The following is a 22,797-nucleotide window of genomic DNA, read 5'->3' as shown; positions in this document are numbered from 1 at the left end:
GCATATCATCATGTCACCGACAGCAGTGAGAAATGGCCCTGAGTGTTTTTTTAATAGTTTTGGGTTGAAGTGAAGAAAGGAGGCTTGCTCTCTGTTCTGTCACTGGACCAAATGCAAAGTAGAACTTGTCAGAACGCATGCAAACATGAGATGACAAAGGCTGGACCGAGCTGCTGAATGATTTAACAAGGCCTCGCAGCTTTGCAGTCGGTTTTCAGTGTGAAAAATTCTGATGTTTTGATAGCACGACGCTCCTGGTGTACATGAAATTCAAATGATGAAGAAATGCTAAAAAAGAGAGAGAGAGAAACAACCCAAAACAGATTTTGCTCAGACAGTTGTCGAATCTGCTTTCAAACAAGGTACATTTTCTACTCAGATGGTTCATCGTATTCATGATGGATTAAGATTTAAAGGTTTATTCATATATTTACTCTATGTCTCTCCAGGAGGGATAATAAAGCAGTATTGACTGATTGATTGATACACAGGTCACCGGGGTTAGTGCTAAGTCTGCTATAGTGACATTATAGTGTTTTTTTTTTTTCCCCCTCTCCTCCCTTTTCACTTTGGGTTAGGAGGCAATAACCCAAGGCATCACTATCAACAGTCCAATCCTTCAATGAAGTTATTTCATGCACAGTTGATTTTATGTAAATTGATTGACATCTCGGAAGGGGGGCAGTATCCGCACCCGGTCATAACTCTTAACGTCTGGAAGGTGGGAAGAGGGAAGGAGAGTGGGACAGAGGAGCTAAGGAGAAGAGCCAGGGAAGTATTGAGTGAAGTGTAGTAAAATGAAAGAAGGCTGAAAAAAACAAAATGTGGTGCGTTGTTCACATTTACTTCACCGACTCTTCTTCATTCCGATGAAAATCAGGCTCCAATCATCCTATTTACACGATAAATAAATTCCAAATCCAGGCTGCTTTTAATTGCAAATGGGAGCTCGCAGGGACCGTCTTCCTCCCTGAGCTTTAGGAACTGCACATGCCAACATCTACCTTCCCCTGGAAACCCTCGCTCAGTCAATTATGGTAATGAATTGTCAATAAATATAAAAATTTAATATGGCCCAGCGTACTCTGAATGGCAGCTGAGGACTTGCCTCCCAGACAAATGTGCTGCGGCTGCAGATATAAGGTTCACCTGGAGAAGGTGCGTGTGTTTGAATCTATCTATGTGTGAGCACACATGCTGTCACCAAAATAAACAGCTGCTGTTTGTGCACATCCACCTGTGTGTGTTACGTCGACTGCGCAGCTGCACTGAATGTTATTTTTTCAGCGATGCTACACGTTGTTGGCGTTGTCATGAATATCGAAGGCGTCATCCACAAATCAATCAATGCCTGTTGGTCAAAAACTTTCAGCTCTCATCCAAAGGTGTTTCTGACTCCCTGTTCCTTCCAGGTGGACTTTGCAGTGATCGCCTCACAGGCCGGAGCCACGCTCAACAACCTGTTGAGTCACGCCCAGGAGCTCGTGGCCAAGCTGCGCTCCCTGCAGCTGGACCAGCGGGAGTTCGTCTGCCTCAAGTTCCTGGTCCTGTTCAGCCTGGGTGAGTCTCTGAAGCTCCTGTGTTTAAAATGTTCATTTAAATCAGGTAAATGCTTCTAGGCAATGCTGATGTAGGATCCATGGTGGGGGGGGTTAGGGTGGAAGGAAAGAGGAAGGGAGGTGGGAGGGGAGGAAGGAAAGGACCAGTGTTCTGGAAGGGACAAAAGAGAAAGTAGGGGAGGAAGGAAGCAGGGGAGGGAACTCTCTCAGTCCTTCTGCTGGGCCACAACGTTCACAAACACAGAGAAGAACATCGATACGAGCTGGGATCTAAAAATAATATGAACAATGGAATTAAGTGTCTACTTTTGGATTACCCATCAATAGTTGGTATGGTCACATAGTGTAAACTGGATATGGGTAAAAAAATATAAGGATGGAGAGATGGAAGAGTTGGGAGGGAGTCAAAGGCCATTTTTAGGTTTTTCCCTCTCTGTTGGAGCTTTGGTGGTTTAGAAAGGAAAACAGGGAGTTGGAGGGAATATAGATCATCTGAGAAGGATGATGGTGAAGTGGGAGGGAGTGGGAAATGGTGGGAGGATTTTGAGAAAGAAGGAAGGGTGGGAGGGAACCGAGCCCAAGAGATCAGTGGAGGGATAAGTAGCCAAATGAGTTAAGGGATGGAGAGAAGGGCATTGCTGGTGTGTGTGTGTGTGTGTGTGTGTGTGTGTGTGTTCGGATCCCAAATCTACTCTCCACTCTCTAAGCCGAGGTCAGATGATGCCAGGAGACTGTCATCTGTGTCTCTTCTCTAACAAGTCTGCAGCAAATGGCCTCTGAGGGACACACACACACACACACACACACACACACACACACACACACACCTCTCATTAGGGAAGTCAGTGATGTTCAGGTAGTTTTGCTCGGCCGGTCCCTTTTACGCCACTGAGAGCAGCAGCAGCATACATATGATGAATATGTATGCTGATAATATATCAGCTGCTGCCCCCCCCACCTTGTCTGTAACCAACGAGGGTTACGCTTTCACTTTTTTTACTGCCTCTAAACAAAGAAAGAGGGACTAATGAACTGCCTGGCGAGGCCTCGCGCACACAGACGCACACTGAGGTAATCAGGCAGGATTAATGTTTGCGTTAGTGTTGTTCGTGGGGCGGCGTAGAAAAAGCAGAGGGACGGGGTGGATATCGGCGGGGCTTTGGTGTGTGTAGATGTGTGTGCAGGGGTGTGCGTTGTTTGTGTGTGGAGGGTGTTTCTGGGGCTCAGGGTCTAAATAATTTGGCAGAAACATCATCCATAATGAAAGGCTCACCTGAGGGATATGTATCGCCCCCGGCAGTGCCTGTTCACTGGCGTAGCCCGTGCCTCCTGCAAAAGAAGCCAGACACGGACGCCATGAATGCTGACTGAGGAGGGGGGGGCTGCGGTGGGAAGGGCTCGTGCAATGTAAAGCCAGGAGATTAATATCACACACGGCCGGACAGGAGATGTTTGTGCGTGATGGGCTGTGTTGCACTCGTTTACCTGAGGGATTGTGTATCGTGTGTGTGGCAGCAGGAGAGCAGGTGGATGTGTGTTCATGAATCTGTGTCTGTTTAAGCCAATTAATAAGACTTGTAGTGAAACGAAGCGTGACAGTAGCTCAGGATGGTATTCAGTTAATGTGTTGGTTCATTGTGACAGATCGTGTTTTCGGTGCCTCCCGATCACAGAGTCTGCTTGTATGGATGTATTTATGAATCATGGCTGCCAGGATTATCACCAAGAATCGATTCTGCCCCCGACCGTTTGCATCTGTTGCCAACTTGCTTTGGCATCGCAGGATGAAGCACATTTCATGTCCCATCGCACACTGAATGTTCTCTGCTTCATTAGCTGGAAGCGTCCTCGATGGACACAGCAGCCTGTTGAGTCAGTTTTCCCGTAACAACAAGCAACAAACTATCTGACGTACTTTATCTGTGCTGATCAGGTCAAAGGTTCACATGATGGCTCCATCCTCAGCAGAAAGCTGAAGGTCCTGCATAAAACAAACAGCACACAAAGGGGGGGTAATATCGCTGTTATGCTGTTTTTTAATGAAGTTGTGAGTCTTTGTGCTGGTTACATGCTCCATTATCTGGCCCTTGTGTTGGTCTCAGTGGGTGTAAATATTAACAGTCCCCGCCTTCCGATGTTAATCAATTCCCGACCGAATTCTAAATGATTCGGTTCGTTTCAGGAAATGAATATTTGCCAGGCTTTACGTGGCGGGGGGGGGGGCATGTACATGAATTAGCCAGCTTCCCCGATCAGAGCATTGATTCGGAGCAGCCTCGGCTGTTGCTTAATTAGCACATACCTGTCTGGGAATCGTGTGTGTGTGTTCTCATTGTGCGCAGAGGCACATACTGTCAGATACAGAAATAGAGAGAGAGAGAAACTGCTCGTCTTTTTTCATCAAGGTTAAACACGTTGTGTTGCTGTGTTTGTGTTGTTGTCAGCAGATTGGTGTCTGACCTCGCCGTGCACAAAACAGGAAGAGTCTGCCTTCAGTGTGCGGCACACTGAACATACTAATGAGCCCCCGTCCCTCGGTCCTAACATAGCTGCATTTAGGATGGGGTGGACTGCAGGGCTGCAGTGAACTCACCTCTCAATAACGTCCAGGCAGATTTTACACAAAGACCAGACTCAGTCATTTCTGTGTTTGTATCCTGTCAACAGGCGGCGGCCATCAACCAGGCAGCCGTTCAGGCTTCGCTGTAGTTAAAAAAAATTTCGCTTTTCCCACCCAACACCGCCAGCAGACCGAAGCCAGAATCGGCAGAAAGACATTTAATTTGGCAGCCTGTGAGATTAAAAATTAAAGCGGTTTGTTATCAGCTGTTAGGTTGACGAAGTTTCCCGTATTCCCATCAACTGAAGTTAAAAGGATGAGGGGATGGAGAGTGCAGAGAGAAAGAAAGGCACAAATTAAGAGACAAACTGGTTCAGAAGTCGAGGCCACGATCTGCGTGCAACCAGACTAAGACTGAAACTGAAACATATCTGACCGCTGCAGCCCTCCGGACTAAAAAGGAGCACTGCTGTGAATTCATGACGCTTTATGGAGTTATGAGGCACATTTAAATGAGTCTAGTTAAGATGTTTTAAGTGGGAGAGGGTTGGAAAGGAAAAAAAAAACACTGAGCGATAGAGAAGAAGAGATGAATGGCAGTTCAGACGTGGGTGAAGATGAACGAGGAGCGATTGAGGTGGGAATGACGGGTGGAGCTGAAAAAACAAAGGAAGAGAGAACGAAAGCGTGGAGCTATGAGCGACGAGCCAAAGTGGATGGATGGATGGATGGATGGATGGATGGGTGGATGGATGGATGGGTGGGTGTCTTTTCCTCCACCCTCGGAGCCTGACTGATCACCAGACGGTGCTGAGGCAGCTCCTGAATGACCGGCTGTCCTGCTTTAATGATGGACACTGATTTCTGATTCTCACAAACACTGATCATCATTTCGGATGTGAAAATACTATAATATTAACTGAACCGACCTTTTAACTTTTCCCTGAGAGAACAATCTATCATCATATTTCATAAACTAACTTATAACATCATCAATAAAAAAAAAAAAAATCACTAATTTTGATCATCTGTAACCAAAATGCTTCATGAAACCAAAAGTGATTTTCAGCGTTCCTTGATGAAGAAATTTGACTTAAAGTGTTGGACTGCTGTGGAATTCAGATAATGGACACATTTCTAGTTAATGGAACTGCAGCTGTGACGTCTTTAAATAAGATATTTTTGGAGTTTGGACCAGCACAATCAAACTCCGGCCTCTGTTATCTCCTTTATCAGCTTGTCACTGGCTCTGTTTCAGCCAACGTTGGGGCATTATTTCGGGCTTTGTCTACAAATCTGCTCCCTCCTCTGGGAGCGTTTACCAGCCCACGCTGGTCTGGCAGCTCCTCTGGTTTTCCTCTCCGTTTACGAGGACTGGCAGCACCTGTCTCACCTAATTACACCTGACGGAGTTTGACCTGCTGATCTGGGTTAACTGGCTGCTGGCTGAACACTGTGAGACCTCTGTCATCGAGTCGGCTTGGCCAATAAGGAAGCCGCCTGTCTGCTGTTGATTTTTTTTTTTTGGTGTGGTTTAACGTCACTGCTGGGTTCAAACTCAGATTTCCTCTCAGCACATCCAGGACGGAGGACTCTTTCGTTCAACCTACCCGTCGCTCAGACCCGCTGCTGATCTGTCACTTGGTCACATAAAACCACCTGTCAGGCTTTCTATTAGGCCTTTAAGCCTTTTAAAGGAAATCAAAGAGCCATTAACGGAGTTCTGACATCAGACAACAACTCGGAGTAATCCTGTCCTGAACTCTGACCCAAGCCGCACTCACTCTCTCTGTCTGCCATTTTGTGTGTCTCTTGCTCAACACCCAATACACACAATCATTCCTCACAGTCCTACAAACACTTAGCAGATCAATTCCTGAAGAGTGATAATCTCCTCCCTGATAGAAGGTGAACGACTTCACTGAAGACAGAAGACAGAGAGAGAAAATATAAAAAATAATGGTGTAAAGACAAGCGTCTCCCCTCAGCTGGAGTGACATCTATATCCCCGTCTTTATCGACAACTGCCTTAACTAAGAGCTCCTCTGGCAGGTGGAGGTGACGGATTGTCCCACAGAAGAAGAGGTGGAGGAGGAGAGGTTAGAAGATAAAGAGAGAAATATGGAGTCAAAAAAAACCCCCAACAGAACGACAGGAGGAGAAAAAGAGAAATAACAACAGGCTGCATCGCTACTTCCACCCCTCAGAAAAGGGAACGATAGTTGCTGTTGGTGACACAATTGTGTTGCTGATGTTTTTAGCAGCCTAAGATGGAGCAGAGGAGGAGTGAGGGTTGGGTGGTTCAGAAGGTCAGTCGCACACTTTTAGGATGAGGAGGGACATTTTCTCATAGACTTCAATATAACCTGACTTCTTTGTACAACCAGTGGAGTCGCCTCCTGATGGTCAGCAGAGAGAATGACAGCCTGATTTAGCACACATCAGACTTCAGTACCTGTGTGTGTTTGTGCCTAACGAACTCTTGTGTGTCGCCCACATTACGGACTGATGGCCATGATGGAAGACTGTTGATTATTGCTTCAGGACTAAAACCATAAATGTATATTTAAGGTTCATAAAGTGTGAGCTTTTTTCATCACTCCAGTTTTGAAGCTCGGCAAACGTGCTGATTGCAGAGTATTGGAAAAAAAATTCTTTCTACCCACATTCAGGTTCCCTTCAGGCGTCATTTTAATGTAGGAAACAAACAAAAAAGAAAAAAGTCACTCCAACTTCGGCTCCAACTGAACTGAACCCGACTAATCACGTTTGAATGTCCTGACTTTTCTTTCATCTCATCAGGAGGAGGTGAGAGTGTCCCCTAAAGCAATGAGCCTAATACTTCTGTCTATTTTCTGTCCATTTTCACCTAAAAAATAAAAAAATAAAACAATAACACAGTGAGCAGTCAGCTTCAGACGCCACTTTGTGGGGAATTCTGTGTAATAAGGTTCCCTAAAAGGCTTTCAGACTTTATCAAGCAATAAATGCTCCAGGTCACCATCCTGCCACAATTACCTGACAATGCTGCAGGCAGTTGTGTTGACGCTGTGGAGGTGGCGGAGATATTACGGATCGCTGACTCTCACCCCTGACCTCAGATACTTTACAGTTTCCAACATTCTCCAGATTAGCCCTGAAGTACCTCTGCAGTTTACAGCTCCAGCTTGCCCTCCTTTCTTTTTCTGGTCAGCCGTTATCTCACCAAGTTTTATATGGTGATTATGTTGACACTGATCTTTATCAGGGTTCAAACAAGGCCAATTATCAAAGAGCAAAGCAATACAATCTGGAGGTTTGTTTGGAGGAGGATTTGTAAAAGGACGGACATCAGTATTAAATAAGTGATAAGAAAAAAAAATGTTATTGCCGTTCTTCAGGGGCAACCTGGCAGACGGAGGGACGAGCTCGTCGAGATGATATCTTCCACATTATTAACATTAACAATCATTAAAAACAGACAGACGTGTTTAAACTCTCCAAGTCTGCAAAAACGTAAGATTTTGTTTTAGTAAAATAAAGAACTAGTTTGAATTTATAATGAAGTATAAATGTGCTGATTTTAATTCCACCCTCCCTCATTTTATCACAAAAAGTTCAGAATGAGAGTGGTGCTTCATACAACTTTATGTGGACTGAGCACCCCCCCCACACACACACGTTGTCATCGTGTTGCAAGAAGTGAGCTGTTTGTGAATTTCAACACCGTCCACACCCAGTGAGAGTCGTAACACGTGCACGGCGGCCTCGCGTTCCTGCCTGAGCTAGTGACGGCTGAACGGTGGCGCCGGGATTTAATACACTTTAACTCACTGCTGCAGCCAAAGCAATACAGGACATTTCCCCCTAAACTTCTGCCCCCCCCCCCTCCATCAATACTAACTACCCCAGCAGCGAGCTCTACCAGACAAATGCTTCTGTAAAAGTTAGAAAAAAAAAACATTCCTGCCCTGTACCTCCCTCGCTGCTGCTCTCTTCCTCTCCCATGCGAGGTGATTTAAGACAGGCGAGCTATGGAGGAACTGTTGCCCTCCATCTCTCCCCCTCATTCTCCCTCTCCCTCGGCCTTATTACAGGCTGTCAGTTTATTATAAAACATTAGGAAAGCAGAGGGACACTTGCAGTTACTGTCCTATCGATCGGCAGGGATAGATTCTGTGATTTAGAGTCAGCCTCTGCTCACACCCTCCGCGCTCTTGGTCTCCTATTAAGGCCCGGCGCTTTGCTTTGGCTATTGATGTCTCAACATTAACAGTTACAAGCAGCTACAGAAAATCAATGCTCAACTTTTATTACCGGCTGCATAACGCAGAGGATCTCCCATCAGCTGATACTAAGCAGTCAAAAGGAGCCGAGGACGGTCCACCTTGCACGTCAGGTGTTTTCTAAGTGATATCTGCAGTGATATCAATCTGTGTGGAACATATGGGGGCTTTCGAGGGGAAGATACAGCTCGCCAAACAAATAGCACATGCTGGCAAACAGTGGCCTCTGAGCCCGGACGGACACTTAAAAGATGGAATGTAAGATGCAGGGAAGTTTTTATCTGAAATTCTCACGCTGAATAGATTTTCCCACAAACACAAAGTGGAGAACATCTGCACTCTTCTCAAATCTCTTTGAACACCTCCAGCATCCACAAAAACATGCACATATACAGCACACCGCCTAAATGTCATCAAGTAACGATCGATCCCCTCAACCAGCAGCACCGACCCGCCGTCCATCCATCATCAGCATCATCCCAGATCTGTGTGTGTAACAGAATCTGAACCCAGGTAGCGTGGATCTAGAGCGGCTCAGGCCTCTCAAACATTTATGAGGGGCTACCGAGCAGCACTACGGCAGCCCTTCTGGGACAAACAGCCCCCGGTTCTGTACTCTCAGTCCCGATCAATGGAACTCAAGTTCATTACACACACTTTTCAGCCGAACGGCAGCAACTGATCCCTCCCTCCCTCCCCCTCCGATAGTGGAGCAGCCCACCGCTGGGGCTGCCTTACACCTGCTTGTTTTCGTGACTGCGTGTTGAACACAGCAGTGGGGAGTGTGTATAGGTGTGCGTGCGTGTGTGTGTGTGTGTGTGTGTGTGTGTGAACAGAAGCTTCTCCCAGTGGCCAGAGCTTGAGGTTATCATTATGTACAGGTCAGTCCGCTGCAATGCTAATGCTAATGCATTCTCAGTGGCTACAGCCCAGGTCCCACTGCTGTGCTAGCTAGGTAGCTACTCCTCTCCAATTAAAGGCTGAGGGAAGTCTGTTTGGGGAGGGGAGGACAGGCCTGGGCTACCCGGGGCCCTGCGGAGAACAAGTTCACATTAGTGGAGGAAAACAGATTCGGAGGAGGAATTGTGCATACATTGGAGCGCTGCAGAAAATCCCACTCTTCACTTCAGTGATTTGTTGACTGGAGATCGTGGAGTCCCCGGCTGTGACTTCATACATCCTAATCATCCCTTTAGTTTTATTCGATGTCACATAACTTAACCTTTTTTCTCACAGACGGCAAAGTTGTTAAAAGTGTTTGTACAAATCACGCTCACGTTCGGAGGCATTTCAGCCACGTTGATCATGTTGTTTAACCGAAGAAAGCTGAGCTCTCCGCAAATCTGAGCTGATTCTTGCAATCGAAGACGTGGCAGGCTGCAGATTTATAATGCTGCTGCACGATGAAAACTGCGTGTACTTGCAGTGGTGCATGACAGCAGGAAAAGAACAACTGCCACAGTCATGCAGCGTATTGATCAGACTGCCTGCCGCTACCTTATTTAAACATTACATACAAACAGCAGCAGGTTACACAACCCTCCCCGTGGAGCTGTCACCACTGGTGATCACTCTTTTTCTCACAAACACGTGTGCACACATATCTTTATTAATTTTATATATATATATATATAACATATTCACACACAATCGGTATACGACCTAGGCCAAAGGGTGACGCTGTGGCCCCTCAGTGCCTTCAGGTGTATCATGGGTCAAATGTTCAAAAAAATTATCAGATGGAACCTGCTTCACACACCCATTCACTTTGTCAATCATTTGTAAAGTTGTAAATGTGAATGGCAGCACTTCCAGTAGGAGCTGCAAGTGTCAGTGCTGCGACTGTCGTTTCCACATGAAAGACAAACTCTAACGATAAGACGTTTACGGCAGCTTTGGCTCATGATGTGTCATTAAGCGTTAATCATTGGACAATCATTACTACGTGGAAAAGGAAAAAGACACAGGGACAGGGAAAAAAGGTTGCGGTGATTCATGCTGCTCGCTCATTCAGAAAATGTTGTAACTTCTGGAACATAAGGTCGAGAAACTTTGGCATGTGGCCGACTTTATGCCGTCATGAGCGGACGATTGGAGTAGAAGTAAAAATAATCCTCCACATTCACCTACCAGGCCGGAATCACAAACGGGGCTAAGAGGCATCGCAGCACTTTCTGGCATGCGGATTGTCAGCCATTGTGTTCCTGTGAGAAATGTGTACAGTGCTGAGGCATGTGTTTCAACTGCGGTGGTGCAACGCTGGTATAACATTATACACCCCTTTTGCTTTTGCTCTTTGAGCCAGTGTGTGTGTGTGTGTGTGTGTGTGTGTGTGTGTGTGTGTGTGTGTGTGTGTAACCGGAGACAGTGATTAAACGTTTTAAAGCACAGATGATCCAACAGGTGCTCCGGCTCTTCTGTCTCTTGTTCTTTCACCCTTTTCCTTCTGCACTGAACCCCCCCCACCCCCAACCCACACACACACTCACTCCTGAAACATCACGCCTCCTTTCTCGTCTCCTCATTCTTGTCCTAGAAGATATTTTAAGCAACAAAGCCCTTAGAGTCCACTGTCTTCCTCACTCACTCACACACACACTGACTATAGTACATTTAATAAAACCATCACAGTGCAGTGGAAAACTTTAAGGGCTGCTGGCAAATGTCAGTGAGCCAACACATGTTGAAACACAGGGGGACATGAATCAGTCAGTCCTCTCCTCACACACACACACACACACACACACCCACACAAACTTGCACTAAACAGCCATATGTCATCAGAAGACACTGCGCTGCAATCTAAGGAATATTTCTGGGTGCTGTTTGCCATTTATCACTCCGGCTCGGGGCCTGTGCAAGCTGCCATAGTGCATACATTTGTACCGTCGTGCCAACTGGCACCGGCATCCGCAGCTACTGTTAGCCAGCAGAGTCCTACAGTGCCCAGTAATGAGGAGTTCCTTTCCGTCACCGACAGTGAACAACCTTTAACTGACAAAGACAAACACACAGCGATACAGAGAGAAAACGAACTGGCACAGAAAGGTGATTTTCTCCACTGGTTTTTGTTCAGCTCTCTCTGATTGTTTATTATCCCAAAGTAAAAGTCTGGGATCTTTCTCTTCGTGTTCTGTTGTTGTTGGACTTTCAGTTAGAGTCAGAAAATGTTCCAAATGTTAATGGAGGACACGAGCGTTCGCTCTAAAACACAACTATTCTGTCTCTTAAGATTCCTTCAATAAAACTGGTGAAACTCTTAAACCACAGTGAAGTGCAGAACACAAACAGACACCCCCGACCACAGACAAACACACTCCACAACATCTTTTCCTTAAACAAGCGTTTTTGTGGTTCATCCTCAAAATTGTTCATTTCCTCCAATTTCCTCGTATTGTGCATTTGAAAGTCTTAACATTTGTCTGCAGCAGAAACATCCAGTAAAACCCCAGTTCCCTAAATCAAGTCCAGCTTTTGAGAGAACATGTCATCTTACATTAGCCCTGGGGGGAGGAGAGAACATCCATTGCCATCCAATACTTCTGAATAAATTAAACCCCAATTTGCACTTAAGTTGACTCCGCTCGTCACATGACAGGGGACGGAAATCACACAGAGAACAAAGAAGTTGAAAGAAGGTGTGGAAAAAGTCCCGCTTTAGTCAGCACTCCACCTAATGGCTCCCATCATCAAATGAGAATGAGCCAAAGGAAAGAAGGGAAAGAGAGGGCCAGATAGACAGAAAGGGAGAGAGAGATAAGGGGGGGGGGGGTAAAAATGACGCTATGGATTAACTGTCTTTCATGCTGAAAATATACATCCCCAGGCGCTTGCCGCTGAATTATTAATTCAAATTTGTCAGAGAAAGAATGAGAGAAATCTATTGACGGGGAGACGGGCCCTTTAATGGTCTCATTAAAGGGGAGGCTTCCCACACCAGGCACCTTCTGCACTGCTGCAGGAGTTTTCAGGGCAGCGGAGGGTTGGAGGGATGTACTTGACCCCCCCAATGATTTTCTGTCACTTTATCATAAACAAGAAAGGTTGACATGCCCCTTCATTCCCCCACGCCTTCCCTGCACCGCTACACAAACCCAGAGTGTAATTAGCCACGGGGTTCAAAAGTGCACTGAATGTAAACGAGGCTCACATGCATGCATTGATACAGAGAGAGAGGCAGCGGCGATGTGCTGCGTCTGCTTTGACTGATGCCGACAGGTATTGCGAGGGGAGGTGGGGGTTGAAGTCCAGAGGGTGCTGGTGGACTCTCCTGGCAGGTGGAGCCGTATCGATCTCTAATTCATTTAAAATTTCATTTCATTTGCTGCAGATTAAAGCAAACACAGTGACTTCTGCTCCAGACTGTCAGTCATGTGTTCGTGTCATTAGCTGCATATGGCAGCATGACTAGGTGGTGAAGGGGGTGGGAGAATTAGGAAGGGGGGGTTAACTGCTCAGACAAAGAAGATGGCATTAAGGAGGTGAGAGGAGCAGGGACCTGTGGGTGCACCACGTTGTCCGAGGTCGACTCATTGAAAGGCACTCAGTTCTGCCTCCAGGGGGGCTAAAGAAAGGGGGCAATGTGAAGAGGAGGGCGGAGGACTAGAGGGACCGCAGAGGACTAAGCAGCAGCTTCATTGCTGATTCAAGTCTCTCCGTTTCCCTCTGGCAAGTGGATTTTCATAATGCTGAGACAATGTGTTTTGTTTTTTTTTTCTCCCCAGCAAAATGATTTTCATCTCAGCGAGTCCACAGAAATGAAAGGAAGTAAATGAGCCCAGCTGACACAAAACTAAAAAACAGAATAATAATAATAATAATAATAATAATAATAATAATACGGTCACTGAGACAGAAAGAAAGTCTTTTCTTTTGTCATTTAAAAATGATTTTACCTCCAACAATCTGTAAGGTCATTGGGTTGTATATCAGAGTTATTCTCCGACTATTTTCATCAACCACAAATCTGAGAATTCATTTATAAACAATCAATTCAGCAACTAATAACTCAGAACATCCTCAGATTAATTATTTTGTCTAATTACCGACAGCAACATATTCCGCTTGATTAATGACTGACAAAAAAAAAAAAAAAACACAACGGCGTTCTCTTCTTGCTATGATATTAACCTGCGTGGCTGTAGCCATCTGTTGACGACCTCAAAGTCCAGAACCACGCAGCCGCAGACTGATACACGATGTAAATTTTTTTCCACTTCACCTCAGGATAAATCCCCAGCACCTTCCAGCCAGCATAAGCAATGAGCGGAGCTTGTCTCCTTCCCGCTCAGAGCGCCTTCTCTCTTGTTTATTTTATCAGACCTAAGGCACTTTTCCCTTCCTCTCAATATCTCTCGACCTCTCTCCATCGCCCCGCCGAGCCCGCTGACCCGTCCTTGGGCGACAGAACTGAACTACACTCTACCTGTTCAGCTTAAAAACAGTAGCGCTAGATGTCGACCGAGGTTCCTTGTGTGGCTGAAAGGAGGGTTTGATGAGTTGGCGGGCAAATTGAGCTTTCATGCTTTATTCTGACATGCTGACAATGGCCTGTCGCCATCGGTGGCCTGTTTTCAATGTGAGACAGTTATTATTATGCTGTGTCAGCTCAGAGGATATTTGGCCTCTGGACATGAGCGCTCCGTTGGCTGGAGGGCACCGAGCTGCAGGACATCACCGTGTTGGTGAAATTAAGGGTCACTTTTCAAGATGAAAGGTCACCGTTGAGGAATTAATGAACCAAAAACAGTTTTTAAAAAAAAATGTAAAAGATCGTTTTTGTGGGTTAGAAACAGAAGTCAGATTTAAAAGTAATGAAGAGATATTAAAGTTAAAAAAATAAATAAATAAAAAATCTGACATGAGAACCAGAAAGAAAAGGGCTGGATGAGGCATTTATCCCTGACCTGACCTCATCGTCTCACTCAGGGTTTGTCCAGACGACAGTTTAAATTTCCTCCTCAGCTCTTTTCTCAACTGTTTCTGTCACTATTTCTACAAATGGGAGCAAAATCTGCCTTTTTATAAAAACTCTTTTTCAACGTTTCTCTGAGACCAAAGGCAGAATAACAAGCCTCTTAACGATCTGATCAGATGAGCGAGGCAGGAATGTTCAAAGAACCCCCATTAGATTATCAGAAGGCTATAGCTCCAGTTTTACCCCCCCCCCCCGCCTATTTCTGCCCCCTGAGAGGCAGATATACATCGGAGAAATGGCATTCCCCAAATGGGACTCGGAGGAAAACAAGGAAGCGGGGAGCTCCAGGGAAACCAGGACTGGTCCTCTATTTCAGGAGCAGAGCCTCCTGTCGAGGGAAAAGACAACAACAACCAAAACACACACTTCCTGGTGAAACGCCATCAGGGAGCTCAGTGTGTGTGCTCGTGACTTTATGGTGGTGAGGGGGTAAAAGGAAGGAGTGGGGTAAAAAGAAGCAGCATGTTGCTTTTGGCCAACTCAAAGCGCAGCTCACACATCAGGACTGTGAAGCATAACTTAGATAACAGCCTACTTAAGTGATAGCACCGACCGTCCGGCCATTGCCCCTTCGCCCCCTGGACCTTATTTACTTTGAGTGCCTCAGTTGCCCTGTTTTTACACTGAGGCACACACACACGTCCTGCCGGTGAACATGTATCTCTGCAAGAGTCCCTCTTCCTCACTTTGGTCCCCTCAAAGTTAAAGGTTATCTGGTTCCCTGCTTTCGACGGCCACCGCCACTGACCGGGGGCCGCGTTGCGTTGCGAGGCCGATTTGTTCTTGACTAAAACAGCAGCAAACTGCCTCGACTTGATAACAATCCAGTAGGGCGCCATAAAGAGGACTTGGCCTGGACGCGGGTTCAACTCCTCTGCCTTTGAAGCGGCGCCGCTGAGGTAAAGGAGCTTTGGCTTTTTATAACCTCATATAACCGCCCGTGAAAAGCCCCCATTGGAAGAGGTGGGTGCCTGAATCCCACCCACACAGGAAGTGACCGGTTTGTCTTTCACTCACGTTTAATTGGCCAAGTTTACTGACAGCACTTGACTCAATAACCGTTTATGACTGAAGGGTGGGGGGGTTTATGTGTTGTTTTTGGACCTGCCAGGAAACATGTGCCGTGAAGTTTGAGAGGTGGGGAGAATTGGCAGCATGTGACTGAGAGACTTTATTGATCGTGCCAGTAAAACTGGAAGAGTGAGAAAACATGGTGTCATTTTTCCATTTGTGACGTTCACCTGAGAGCGCCGTCGTACACGACTGGAAAATGTTTCATGTGGAACAACAAACTGAAAAATCTGTGGCCTTTTCCAGGTTGTCTATAAACATATTTTAGATAAATTCAACTCAGTATCTCCTTTAAAAAAGACTGAGTGACTCACATCTATCAGAGTGTTATTAAGCATTTACCACAGTCTGTGATAAAACATGCTTGTGATTGAAAATGATGAAAATTGGGGGTTAAAATAAAGTTTTGCCTGCAAGGATGAATGCAGGAAAAATAAAAATCGACCCCTCATGGGGAATGCAGAAGTTTTACGCTGTGCAAACTTGTATTTTTATAAAATAAAAGCTGCTTTGTGTGTGTACAACAGGAATGAGGTCTTACACAACCAGAGTGCTGTGGTTTTTTTTTTGTTTGTTTTTTTTTCCAACCTCTTTAGCTTCTTACAGCCATAAACAAAGTGACGCCTGCTCACTTCTTTCAGCGACCGGTGAACTTTGGCACACAGTGATGTCTCCAGTTTGTTTTGTTTGTTTAATTTCTTCCCTGCAGTGTGTGTTCGCTCTGTCAGGCATCACTGAGATCTGTGTAAAGTAACAGAGCATTTGCATGAGTGAGTCTAAATGCTGTGTGTGTTTGTGTGTGTTAGTGTGTGTGTGCGTGTGTGTGTCTGTCCCTGGAGCAGGTTGATTGTAAGGGGTGGTCAAAAGAGTGAAAACATGCTCGCACACACACACACACACTCATGCAGCACAGAGCAGATCTAGTCTAATTAAAAAGCACAGCGGTGATTTCAGGGGTTCTGTGAAAGGGAGAATGAATCTGTGTGTGTGTGTGTGTGTGTGTGTGTGTGTGTGTGTGTGTGTGTCTGTGTGTGTGTCTGTTAGGTCGCTGGCTTCAGCCTGATCGCCCGTCAAATGAAACAATGTATTCTGTGGGACCTCGGGGTTTCCATTTGAGTATTCGGACGCGGCGCTGCAGCGAACTGTGGCTGTTTTATGTGAAAAAAAGTTGATAATTAGTCCCACAGTGGCTGAACGATGAGATGGAGAGAATGGGGGGGGGGGGGGGGGGGGCATCGAAGGAAGAGCAGAGAGAGCTTATCACACTTAATACTCCAACCTGACACTGTCTGAGAGTCAGTGTTTACTTTTTTCTCTCTCCTAATCAGTAAATTAGAATCAGTCTGATTTGATCAGCTGCAGAATGTCTTCCACCTAAATGTCTCTTTGTTTCTTTTTTTTTTCTCCATCCGTTCTTTGCTTGGCTTCTTCAGTCGGAGGAGATTTCAAGCTATATTGTCATTTGTGCGTTTTTTCCCCTCGTTTATTTTTTTATCTTTTTTTTGGAAGCCCTGATTCATTATTTTTTCAAAAGGGGCTCTGGTAATAATTAGCAATTAAAATGCCGTCTTTTTGCCTCACTTTCCTCTAATTAGCCTGACAGAGACATTGGGTACTAATTCTCTGTAGTCCCCCCCCACCACCCTTTTCTATCACACACACACACATCATTCAGAGAAACCATGGCAACACCTCACATGTTTTTTGTGTGATGGAGGCCTCACCTTGTCATGTATCTGCACATTTAACCGAATGAAAATCAGGACGAAGCTCTCTCATCCCCAGACTGATTATTAGGCAGCATGAGATGTTTGTTATCGACGCTTTAGCCTCACTCACATTACTGCATATTGAAATAATTACACGTTAAATATTTTTCATGACTAAAAAGTGCATTTGCAAAAAATAAAAAATACAAAAAAATCAACTTTTGCACAGTCTGACTATCTATAATAGATACAGTGTGAGAGGGAATTTTACTGTTTCAAATTCAAAACTTTATTCCCTTAACACAATCAATGCTCAGATTTCTCTTTGGCCTTGAGTTTGAAGCTTTTGCTCTGTAATCTACGTCCACTTTTCAGTCTCGCTGAGAGTCACACTGATGAGCCACAAAGACTTTATGAATGAGAAAAACTCTACTGTCTGCTGAAAGCAACGGAAACTCGTCTTTGGCGTGGCTGATGGGTTTGGCAGGCAACGCCATAAGTTAAAAACAAGAAAGACAAAAAGCTGATCACTCAGTATTAAAATGAGTTTTTGAGTATTTACGAATAGTTGGTGACATTGACGGCAGTGAACATGAACAATTGTTTCTCCACGCTGAAGGTCACCTGTCACGGTAACCTGATGGTGGAAATGATTCTGCTAACAGGCGCAGATGTTTTTTTCATTGTGCCGCTGTGTTAAAAGTTTAAATAAAGATTTACAACAAGAGCCACAAAAATGAAAACGCTCGAGCTGGACGTTGTTTAGTTACATTTTAAGCCCAGTTTTTTTTTTAGCTCTAACTCAAACTGCTGCAGTTGAAAGTGGATAAAGTTTCTATCCTCATTTTGTCTGTCAATCATACGGTAGCCACACCCCCCCAATGCAAACGCTGCTTTATGGTCTATTTTTGTATTGAAGACTGTAAACTAGACACTGTGACCATAAATTCCTCGGGAAAATGTTTACTGACCTGATAAGTCAGGGAGGAGGAGGGACATTTTCCCATAGACTTCAGTATTACCTGACTATAGCCAGTGGGGTCGCCCCCTGAAGGCCAGTAGATAGAATGCAGGTTTAAGGCTCTTCAGCATCAGCTTCTCCTTCCAGAGTCCAGGTCTGCAGCTTTATACTTTATACGAGTGCGTCCGACCTGGCAGGCCCGGAGCCGACGCTCTGCTGGCACAGCTTACATAAGGCCTCACAAATCCTCCTCGGCGGGGTCGCAGGTCTGGGGGGGGCGGGGGGGGGGGGGGGGGGGCAGCTGAGCAGCAGCAGGAAAAAGCACATGTCATGTTTGTTTGGAGGCTCCTTTGTCACAGGACACACCCCCTCTCCTCTTTTCCTGCACTCCTCTTGGCCTTATTTAGACCCCCGCTGTGTCACCTGGAGGTCAGGGTGAGCACAACACACCACACACAGGCAACACAAGAGCAGGCAGACAGACACACACACACACACACACACACACACATGCAAACAGATTGTAATAGCATGGTAGACTGCATCATAGATGGAAGTGCCTTGAAGGACCTGCTTCTCATTCTCTAGACCTCATTAGCTGCTGATTTATCTCCCCCTCCTTCATCCTAATGTTCTGGGTGGGTGGATAGTGTGTGTGTGTGTGTGTGTGTGTGTGTGTGTGTGTGTGTGTGTGTGTAGGACAGGGCTACTGTGCAAAAGAGAAATAAATATTGTGTGTATTTCCATGGATTAGTTTGTGTGTGTGTGTGTGTGTGTATAAGAGAGAAACGTAGACATGGACTCTGTCGCTCCACATTAGTCCACTGTGTGCACACTCAACCTGAGGTCAAACAAATTAATAAAAGATCACACACACACACACACACACACACACACACACACTCAGAGCGATCTGATTAAATATTCTGCAGCCCTGCGCTTCATAATCATGACAAGTACACATGGTGCTCTGCTTCACCATTATCCATTTAGCAAATTTTTGTCTTGTCTTGCAATAATCTGCCCAAACCCCCAGTGAGCTTATTATTGTCAAGGAAAAGTGCTTATAGCTGTGCAGAAAGGTGGATTTTGGAAAGATGCAAATGGGTTTTGCACAAAGAATTAATTGTGGGGGCAAAAAAAAAACAGATTTCCCGACGAAAGGAAACTCCAGCATTCTTCACTTTTGATGAGTTTCTACTATTTTTCATGAGTTTGATGATCTCTCTGAAATGAGAATTGTTCTTTTTCATTCCTCATGACGACACACGTTGTTGCAGCGAAGGCGGCAGGTTAAGGAGCAGCTGCATTAGTGCGACTCTGCCCTACATAATTTATGGGCTCCGGGGGAATGAGTCTCTCAGGAGGGGGACCTTTTTTCGCCTTTACCTGATTCCCTCTACATCACAGTCTCAAGAGACGATTCAGAGGAAAAAGAAGAAGAAGATGAGGGAGGGATATTTCATCATGCGGTCTATTTTGAAGTCCTCTTTAAAGCAAAAGTGAGCCTCAACCAAAGACTCCTGATAAACGAGAACATCAGTTACTCAGAATCCGTCCTATAAAATCATTATTTGTCTGCAGATTTAGGATCCAGACCGCCATGTATGAACTTCTGGTGCCAACTGGCAAGCGGGCGGTTTTAATTGTCTCCATTCGTCCCGCAGAGATTGTTGGTGTGTCAACTTATCTAAACTTTCTCTCTCTTCTTCCTGCAGATGTGAAAAACCTGGAGAACTTCCACCTGGTGGAAAGCGTCCAGGAGCAGGTCAACGCCGCGCTGCTGGACTACGTCATGTGCAACTACCCGCAGCAAACGGACAAGTTCGGCCAGCTGCTCCTGCGGCTGCCGGAGATCCGAGCCATCAGCCTGCAGGCCGAGGAATACCTTTACTACAAACACCTGAACGGCGACGTGCCCTGCAACAACCTGCTCATCGAAATGCTCCACGCCAAGAGAGCTTAGGACAGGACTGCGCTACCCACAATGCAGCTGTGCGGACATCCTGACATTCAAAGAACGACCCTCTGGCTCAGACTTTGGCCATCCGATGAGGAATGACTTAGAAATTCCTGTTTATATCGAAACTCCCGCTGGACAAACACAGAGACTGATAATGTGCAGAAAAACAGCTCACGAATCCCTTTATTCTAGAAAAACAAACACAAAAACAGACAAACAAAAAAAAATCTGAAAGAAGAGCCACTGCTCTTTAACCACGCAGAAAAAGACCTTGTTGAATGGAAAAAAGAGGAACACTTGAAACAAACGCTGCGAGACGGTTTCTAACAGTCTGCCCCGGCGCAGACCATCCAGACTGGTGGGCTTCGACTTTGCGAACTAACAACCGCCGAGCGTTTGGGCGCCCCCTGTCGCCTGTTTTCAGCCACGAGGCCTCCGGCGTGCTCTCTCGCTTTCAGCTGTCGTTGGTACTGTAAAGACAAACTGGGCCAGAGACTCCACCGTCACGTTTTGGGGTTTTGTTCGTTATTTTTGCCGCGGCAGCTCGACCCGACTGAGACGAGAGAACTGACGGTCAAACAAAAGGTCTGAGAACTGAACTTCTCTGATGAACAAAATGATAAATAGGCCAATATGAAGAAAAATACTATGTCTTTTTTTTATTTCATTTTTTTGTTGCTCTTGTAATGGAAGTCATTTGCTAGTCATGGTCACCTTGTGGTCCCTCCCCCCTCCCCCCTCTTTCTTATTCCACCTCCCCAGATCATCTTAAACTATGTACCTCAGAAAGACCAGTGTTAAATAAATTCAGTTCATAATGTCAGCTGAAACTATTGTATTTATAGCCCCTTTTTCCCTGCAAAGAAAAGAGGAAAAAAAGAAAACTAAATAAAACCTTCCCCTTCTCATGATTTCATTAAAACTGGAACAAAAAATCTGGAGACGGAGAAGGATCGACCCCCTGCCTTTGTCCAGAAAGACCAAAGCCTGCTGCAGAATAGACGAAGGAAATAACAAATACCTTAATAATCAGTATTATAAAAGAAAAAAAAAAGATTTGTGATGTCACAGTTATGTGAGTCTTGCCTTATTTCATTACCATGCTAGCTAACCGTGCAGATGTGAATGAAAATATGTACAAATATATATATAAAGTATTAATGTTGTAAAAAATTTTAAAAAGAATAATTCACCAGGTGTTTACATTCATGTGGTCATATGGGAGAGAACTGTGATGAAGCATAAATTGCAAAGCAATGATTTCCTAAAAAATGAAATCAACTAAATGAAAAAAAAGAAAAAGATCCCTCTGCTTTGCTTTCTTTGATGCGTGTACAGTGTTTTATTTTTCATTTGTTTTTGAGCAGTACTTAAATTATGTCGTGAGACACTAAAATCAAAAAGGAATCACACTTAAAATATTAATTTCTCTCTGTGTCTGCTGGCATTCAAACATTTGTTTCTTAAACGTTGCTGTGTAAGGATCCCATTTCACCTTCGACCTTTTTGTAGACCTTTTTTTTTTTTTTATTTTTTTTTTACAGTGCTTTTACCTTTTTGATGTACAGTATGTCACTGGTTACGCTTAATAATGAAGATAATTTATTGCGTCTCTGGGTTTCCATCTTGTGTTAACATGACGTGAGGTGTCCGCGCCAGAATAAATTTGTTTACTGTAGCATGTTCTTGTTTTGTTTCCACCTGAAGTTCTGAGATGCAGATTTGCAGCCGAAATAATGAAGAAAAGAAGGAAAAATGCCAAAATTTCTTTGTCTTTTAACTGTTTATGCAAGTCTGTACATGAAGAATATTGTATTTAAGAGTAGGTGTGAAAGATGTTTGTGCCACATCAGTTTTTCTTATTGAATTTCCGCCTGCGTCACTGTTCTGTCCCGTTTTAGCTCTTAAACCAAAGACTGCATCTTTTCCCCGTGAGCTCACACTTCTGGTCCAAAATCAACTTTTTGTTTATTTTACACATGGTGGCCTCAATGAGCCTCATTCTGAGTCAGCTCACGTCTTTGGGTTTTGTTAGTTAAGTCACAGAACAATGAACGGCAGAAGATTCACTTCAGTCCTGACCCTGGTCCTGGTCCTGGTTCTGGTCCTGATCCTGACCCTGGTCATGGTTCTGGTTCTGGTCCTGACCCTGACCCTGATCCTGCTCCTTGATCCTGCTCCTTGACCCAGATCCTGACCCTGGTCCTGGTCATGGTTCTGGTTCGTCCTGACCCTGACCCTGATCCTGATCCTTGATCCAGATCCTGACCCTGGTCCTGACCCAGACCCTGGTCATGGTCCTGACCCAGATCCTGACCCTGGTCCTGGTCATGGTTCTGGTTCGTCCTGACCCTGATCCTGATCCTGATCCTGATCCTGGTCCTTGATCCAGATCCTGACCCTGGTCCTGACCCAGACCCTGGTCATGGTCCTGACCCAGATCCTGACCCTGGTCCTGGTCATGGTTCTGGTTCGTCCTGACCCTGATCCTGATCCTGATCCTGGTCCTTGATCCAGATCCTGACCCTGGTCCTGACCCAGACCCTGGTCATGGTCCTGACCCAGATCCTGACCCTGGTCCTGGTCCTGGTCGTGGTTCTGGTTCTGGTCCTGACCCTGACCATTGACCCTGACCCTGACCCTGACCCTGACCCTGATCCAGATCCTGACCCAGATCCTGATCCCACACTTCTCTATCTGATGTCCTCACTAACTGATCAGACAATCTTTGT

General features: G+C 45.4%; 1 protein-coding gene across 1 annotated transcript in view; it reads left to right on the top strand.

The window, feature by feature from the left end:
* The window catches only part of nr5a2 (nuclear receptor subfamily 5, group A, member 2), a 57,757-nt gene extending 35,061 nt beyond the window's left edge, over positions 1-22,696 (top strand). Inside the window, exons 6-7 of the mRNA XM_029499471.1 lie at positions 1,413-1,560; positions 19,821-22,696. Of these exons, the coding sequence (XP_029355331.1) occupies positions 1,413-1,560; positions 19,821-20,068 (396 nt within the window). The 3' untranslated portion in view covers positions 20,069-22,696. The remainder of the gene's footprint in view (positions 1-1,412; positions 1,561-19,820) is intronic.
* Positions 22,697-22,797: the final 101 nt, after the last annotated feature.

This window comes from Echeneis naucrates, chromosome 4 (genome assembly GCF_900963305.1).
Source record: "Echeneis naucrates chromosome 4, fEcheNa1.1, whole genome shotgun sequence".
NCBI lineage: Eukaryota > Metazoa > Chordata > Actinopteri > Carangiformes > Echeneidae > Echeneis > Echeneis naucrates.
The sequence above is the reverse complement of the archived record's forward strand: the minus strand, read 5'-3'. Positions and strand labels throughout refer to the sequence as shown.